Source organism: Pelobates fuscus, chromosome 5 (genome assembly GCF_036172605.1).
Source record: "Pelobates fuscus isolate aPelFus1 chromosome 5, aPelFus1.pri, whole genome shotgun sequence".
Classification (NCBI taxonomy): domain Eukaryota; kingdom Metazoa; phylum Chordata; class Amphibia; order Anura; family Pelobatidae; genus Pelobates; species Pelobates fuscus.
In genome coordinates, this window is record NC_086321.1 from 284,730,674 (window position 1) to 284,738,150 (window position 7,477).

Here is a 7,477-nt window from a genome sequence, read left to right on the forward strand (position 1 = left end):
GTAAAGGCATGTAAGGAACTACAACAATAAACTCTTTAGGAGGTGAAATAATGACATGTTTAAACGTTTGCTACTTTACGATTAGTTAATGTGCAGAGAGCAGTTCATGTGATCAAAGGCATGGTGTGGAGGATCGGCTATAGTGGGACATGCTTGGCAGGCTGCTGTTTACTGCTTGTGCTCATCCGATCCCTTCTGAGCGCCAGGTGCAGACCCTGGGAGTCCCTGATACCTGGAACAACAAAGGCAAGTTGAGGGCTGAGTGCCGGGTTTGCGGCTTGAGGTGGTGGAAGCTTGTTTTGTCGGGTGGTCGGATCTGTCCCGGTGGTGCTTCACGTACGGTGCGGGATTGTTGTGGCTTAATGTGGAGGCGAGTGCTTGACAGGGCCGGACTGGCCCACCGGGATACCGGGAAATTTCCCGGTGGGCCGCGGCACCTGGGGGGCTGGAGATGGAGCCCTGCTCCCTGTATTTTAATAATATCGCGGCCGCCGGCCGCATGTTGGTGCCGCCGGGTGGCCGGTCCGGCGGCACACTATGAGGTGATTACTCACCTTGCGGCCGGCGGCCCCATCTCCTGTGCTGACAGCTATGCTGCTGTCAGTATCAGTGAGTGTGCCGGGCGGCCGCCTAAGCGATCCGGCGGCACACTCACTGATACTGACAGCAGTACAGCTGTCAGCACAGGAGGACTGAGGGAGGGGGCGGAGCTAACTACCAAGCTCCCTCGCGGTTCCCATGATTCCTAGCATCTACACATCATAGAGTAGGGATTACTCTATGATGTGTAGATGCTGGGAATTATGGGAACCGGGAGGGAGCATGGTAGTTAGCTCCGCCCCCTCCCTCAGTCCTCCTGTTGCAGCAGGTTCAGAGAAAAATAGGGGAAGGGGAAGGGGACAAAAAGAGGGGAAGGGGGGACAAATAGAGGGGAAGGGGGACAAATAGAGGGGAAGGGGGGACAAAAAGAGGGGAAGGGGGGACAAAAAGAGGGGAAGGGGGGACAAATAGAGGGTAAGGGGGATAAATAGAGGGGTAATAGAAACACAGGGGAAGGGGGACACAGAGACTGAGGGGTAATAGAGAGACAGGGAATGGGGGGGCAAAGAGAGGGGTAATAGAGAGACACCAGGGAAGGGGGGGACAAAGAGACAGAGGGGTAATAGAGAGACACCAGGGAAGGGGGGGGACAAAGAGACAGATGGGTAATAGAGAGACAGGGGATGGGGGGATAAAGAGAGGGGTAATAGAGAGACACCAGGGAAGGGGGGGGCAAAGAGACTGAGGGGTAATTGAGAGACAGGGGATGGGGGGCAAAGAGATGGGGTATTAAAGAGACACCAGGGAAGGGGGGGCAAAGAGACAGAGGGGTAATAGAGAGACACAGGGGATGGGGGTACAAAGAGAGAGGGGTAAGAGAGAGACACAGGGAGGAGATGGGGAAGAGAGACTCAGGGAGGAGAGGGGGAAGAGAGACAGGGAGGAGAGGGGAGAAAGAGACACAGAAGGTTTGTTGGCTGGGGCTAAGAACAACGCAAAAGGGGCTAGGGAAAGAGAAATACAGAGGCTGGAGAAGGGTAAAAAGAAACGGGGGGCGGGGCCGGGCGGCCACGCTAGCAGGCTGCAAGTCACTACGGCTCCTGGGGAATCCAGCTAATATTGGGCGTAAGCCCACTTAACTCAGCCTGAAAACACCCGGGAACTCGTGACACAAGATCCTGGAGTGTCCCTGTGCAGCTAGATCACCTGATATCGGGTGGTACTGGGTCCCGGTGAGATGCTTTGGGGCTTGGGGACTGAGGCCTACCCGGGAGGGGAGTGGAGCAGACGGCCGCTGCCTCGCTTTCCATCCCGGCTGAAATGAATCACAACGCTGCTGGGGCCCTCCCGGACCCGTTCACCCCCCCCTCTGGATCGGTGGGGGTTATCCCGGTCCTCACCAGGCAGGCAAACTCCTCTAAGGCGCACCTGGGTCACTCTGCGCTGACTGCCAATGACTATCACGCGGCCTCAACAAAATGGCCGAACGAGATAAGACTTCCCCACAGGCCGCTGGAGGTGGGCTGTGCAGGCCGTGCCAATGACCCCACACACCACACAGCTGAATCTGTGAACACCCTCAGCATGCAACTGAGGTGGGGATGAGAAGATGGCAGCCTACAACTCTACTGCCTACTCGTACTGCAAACTCAGCACATGCCCCAAGCGAGAACACCTTACCCCGGCCTCCTATCAACGAGACCGTAGCAGGGGGAAGGCCCGGAAAAGATACCACCTTGTAACAGCTCATTCACACCGCTACTCATACCTGGACATTGTGAACTGGACAGCACAACACCCGTACTTACCCTCTGATCGGGTAACACGACCATGCCTGTGAAAAGGTTGCCTATCAACACCTCGCACGACACAAGCAACGACGACTGCCCTAACTCCTCACGACGGAAGACATGAAAGGCACTCACCGCAGACAGCCTCGCCAAGAGACACTCTGGCGGCATGCACCGCCACACGGACATAAACGCTAGTAAAGGTACAGCCCAACCGGCTTTACATAGAGGTCTTTTCCACCCTGATTACCGCAGATGACGACCCAGTGTACCGCGATCTGCCTGGTGGCATTTCATCTCATTTACATTTCGTGACATTTTATTTCATTTTATTTTATTTTATCTTCTTCAAAGCTACTCACCAAGATCCAGCCTGATTATCTTATATTATCTAATACTGTACTTTTCTGTTTTTATAAGCTTATACAGCACTCACTAGGCATATGATCAGATAGCCTGTTCCCAATTACTTTAACATTGACTCATATGTTTGCCTAATGCTTTACTCGTTTAATAACTAACTCTGCTGACACTCATGCTTCACCGGCTTGTCTCACACTCACTCATGTATACGTAGCTTATATAGATCACATGATATGTTATGTTATATACGCTATAGACGTGTCTGATTCCCCTATGACCTAGCTACCTAATTTCAAAAATGTGTGCAGTGACCCTCTATGCCTTAAAAGTGTTCATATGTGTACTTTACCTATCTTGTATCTGCTGTTGAGGCATGGCAAAAGCTTGTGTTATATATTTGCACCACAAAAATAAAGAATTAAAAAAAAAAAAAGAAACACACAGGGACTGGGATGAAGTAAAAGATGCACAAGGGTCGCTGTAAGTGAAAAAAAGGAGACAATTGGAGACAAGATACACTAAACGAGGTAAAAGTAATAGACGTAAATTGATGTGATCCTGATAGTAATACACACACACACACACACATATATATATATATATATATATTTATATATATATATATATATTGATGTGTGTATTAGTAACATATAATTATGCCTATAATATTTACACATATAGTAATATACATTTATATATGCATAATACACACATAAATGTCATTAATATATATATATATATATATATATATATATATATATGTAATGAACACGTATTGGCCCAGTCTTGTTGCTAGTTGCATACTCATGCACCATAACATATTTAAAGTTTAGAGCGCACCCATAGAACTTCAAAATAAACAAGCTAACTTAATTTTTGTTTAGTTGTGCAATTGCAGACATTCAGCATTTCAGTATCATTACTAAAATGTCCTTAATAGGCCAAAGTAGGTGTACTGAAACATTGATTACATGCAAATGTACGTCTACTTAAAATAAAGGCACTCTTTTGTTTATTTTGAAGTCCTATATGCGTTCTTTCGTTGGAGTAAGAGTTTTCAATTTCAAGTTATTTTTTCACCCTCTATATCAGCACACTATGCTGGCGCAACGCATTATTGGGCTGGTATAGAATTTTTTTCCAGGGCTGCTTTTAGTTTCCAGTCCGGCCCTGGTGCTTGACGTGGGGCAGGCTCTGCATTTCTGTTTGTGCCTCCGGTCCCGTCTTCGACGCCTTTTGCGTTGGTGGATTTTAATGGGGACTGCTTTGCTTAGCTGTGGTGGAGCTTGTTGGGGCTGTGGTGGAGCTTGTTGGGGCTTCCTGCTTGTTTTTTGCTTCCAAAATTGATTAAAGAGTCTGTCCAGCTTAGACTCAATATCCTGCCATGCTTTGCTGGTACCAGGAGGACACGCGGCTGCCGCCATATTGGGAGAGTCGCAGATGAGTATGTCAGCCTGGGTGGCTGTGCTCTGTGCGTCCATTAGTTCCAGACAGCCTCTCAGGGGTGAACCGGGATAACCCCCACCGGTCCAAGGGGGGGTAACGGAGCTCCTGCCGGGAAGTAGCTGCTCCTGGGCATCCCAGGATCGGAAGATCGACCGCCTCTCCCGCCCGGTGAGCACCAGGCCACACTTGCCACGCGGAGGTAAGTAAGACTCTGTCGAGTTGCTGACCGCTATTAAGCAGTCATTAAGATCCTTTGCTGTCCCGTGTGCTCAACTGGGTTTTGAGGGGTGACGAAAATCAAAAGTGGAAGACAAGTTCAAACCATTTGTAGTGCGCCAACATGAAATATCCGCCTATAAAGCGTGAATATGATGGAGAAACATGTGGTAATTCCAAATGTAGGACAAGCTCGAGTATTAATTGCGCTCCATTAGGGACATCCTGGAATAGTTCGCATGAAAGCTTTAGCCAGAAGTTGATGTTGATGTTTGATGGCCTAAAATGGATGAAGTTATTGAGAAGTGGGTGAAGAACTGTGCACTATGTCAATCAACTCGTCATGCTCCACCTAAAGCCTCAGTACATCCTTGGAAAGTGACTAGGTCACCTTGGTCCCGTTTACATATAGATTTAGATGGCCCTTTTCATGGACAGATTTTTTTTTATAATTCTTGACATTTCACACTTTAGAGAGTAACCATTCTAGTGGTTAGAAGTTGTTCCAGATACATCTGCTACATCTGATACATCATAAAGATTCTAAGGAGGCTGTTTGCTACACATGAGTTGCTGGATACAGTTGTGTCTGATAATGGAACGCAATTTACATAATCAGAATTCAAATTTTTCATGGTGCATTGAAAAAGGGTTGTACCCGAAACGTCTGTTTAATATTCTGTCCTCCAATAAATTTTGGTAGCACTTTGTTTGTGCACATAGCAACATTTTGCGCAGCCTCTATTTGTTTGATTTGTACTGTCAAATTTTTCATGGCAAGTAATCTTATTTGACATGTTATTATTGCACCATTTCACCCATCATCAAATGGTCAAGCTGAGCGTATGGTTCACACCACCAAAGACTCATTAAAGAGAATTATTGAAGGTGATTGGAATTGTAGACTTGCAAACTTCCTTCTGCAACAACATGTGACACCATGCTCAAGCACTGGTGGCAGTCCAGCAGAGCTCCTTATGAACCAGCGTATTAAAACTTGTCTGGATCATTTACAAGAGTTACAAGAGAAGCAAGAATTGTGATTCAATAAAAACTATAATGCATCTACTGTGAGAGTATTCACACTTGACAGTGCTGTCTATGTCGGAAACTGTTTCTGTGCCTAAATGGATACCTGCAAAAGTACTTGTGGCCACAGGATCTTTGTCATACAAAGTACAAATTCCTGATGGTAGGGTAGAATATTACGAAGGCATGTCGATCAGATCTAGGAACGGAGTGATGAGATTGTGCCTGCTGCCGGTCCTAGTCATACTGGGTTTTCTATGATGCCAGATGATGGTGAAACACTGGATAATACAGGTGTCAGTTCTTCAGGAGTTGTTGTTGCAGAACCAGTTCCATGTAGTCCATCTGACAGAGCACAGGAAGAAGGTATGGGCACAACTGAAGGTCCAGGTGAAGCAGCTCCAAACGTGATTTTTGGGGCGCCCAAGAAGAAATATTCACCCTCCCAGTTATCTCAAAGACTTCTAAGGGGGGAGGAGTGTTATTTATTGGGGTGTTATGCAGTCCACCTTCCAGCAGATGGCAGCATAGTAAGGATATGCACTTGTTCTATTTGTGCCAATGTGTCTTGTGTTATTTCATTATGTGTATGTGCTGAAGTAAAGAGAAGTCATATTTCACTACTGAGAGCCATTTGTTAATATATAACATGCAAATACACTAAAATTATGTTTTCTTTTTTTTTAGTGTGTTGTTTAACTGGAGACAAGATGGCAGCAGGATGCACTATGGGAAGATGGCATGCCGGCGGAGGCAGTGTTATGTTTTTGGCAATGTTCTGCTGGGAAACCATGTGTCCTGGCATGTGGAAGTTACTTTGACACGTACCACCTACCTAGATATTGTTGCAGACCACGGACAACTCTTCATGGCAATGGTGTTCCTTTATGACAGTGGCCTCTTTCAGCAGGATAATGCACCCTGCCACACTGCAAAAATGGTTCCGGAATGGTTTGAGGAACATGGCAAAGAGTTCAAGGTGTTGCCTTGGTCTCCAAATTCTCCAAAACCACTCAATCCGATTGAGCATCTTTGGGATGTGATAAAACAACAGATCTGATTCATGGAGGCTGCACTTGCAGGACTTATCGTTTTTTCTAAGTTGCTAATGTCTTGGTGCCTGATAACACAGGACACGTTCAGAGGTCTTGTGGAGTTCATACCTTAACGCATCAGAACTGTTTTGGTAGCATGACGGGGACATACACAATATTAGACAGGTGGTTTTAATGTTGTGGCTGATCAGTGTAAATGTATTAAAGGGTTCCTTGTAGCCCCCTATGTTGTGGGCAATTTGCATTATCCCGATTGCATCACACTACAGGCATGATACACACATAGGACACACACACACATTTCAGGTCTATGACAACCGGCTGTGCTCAAGCACGGTGATTCCCATTGAGCATGATGGAACATAAGATCTCTAGCACTAGAATGGTTACTCTCTAAAGTGTGAAATGTCAAGCCTTCAAATTGAATTCAAACTGAATTTAAAATGTTAGGTCAATATAGCAGAACTGAAAGGTTAAATTTACTTTGAACTCTAGATGAGTAAAACTACTGTAAATAACCCTTTCAAGGAATTAAAATTTCCCTTGTATTAGGCATAGGCTTATTGACTACCATATGATACACTTAAATACAAGCAAGAAAACTGATTGAGCCCATTAAATCAGTAAAAAGTATCTTGCAGCAGGGTAATCACATTGTAAAGCTTGTGTTACATTGCAATCCGACATAGCACCACCTATGATTGTATGACCCTATGAGATAAGGAACCTTTGCCGTTTTAAATAATTACTGCAAACATGGCTGATGCCAGAATTGATGGGCAATCCTACATAACGCAATCCCACAATACCAGCCCAGTTTAAGTATCATGCCAGTATCTTTGACTTCCTTAAAACAAAACAAAAAAATCCCCTCAAAACATAGATCAGGTATATGTTACATTAGATACAACCTTTATCCATTTTTCCCCAAATTATTGAGGTTTAGCTTACCTGAGTTGGCGGCTATTGCAAATATGATTTCAGTTATTAGAAAAACAGTAAAATACTGTACGGAGAGCATTGCTGTGGCTTACTGTC

The 7,477-nt window shown here is 45.7% G+C and overlaps 1 protein-coding gene across 1 annotated transcript in view; it reads right to left on the reverse strand.

The window, feature by feature from the left end:
- LOC134612853 (disintegrin and metalloproteinase domain-containing protein 10-like) overlaps nucleotides 1-7,477 on the reverse strand; it is a 101,406-nt gene extending 93,929 nt beyond the window's left edge. The window contains exon 1 of the mRNA XM_063457302.1: nucleotides 7,391-7,477. Coding sequence (XP_063313372.1) covers nucleotides 7,391-7,460 — 70 coding nt within the window. The 5' untranslated portion in view covers nucleotides 7,461-7,477. The remainder of the gene's footprint in view (nucleotides 1-7,390) is intronic.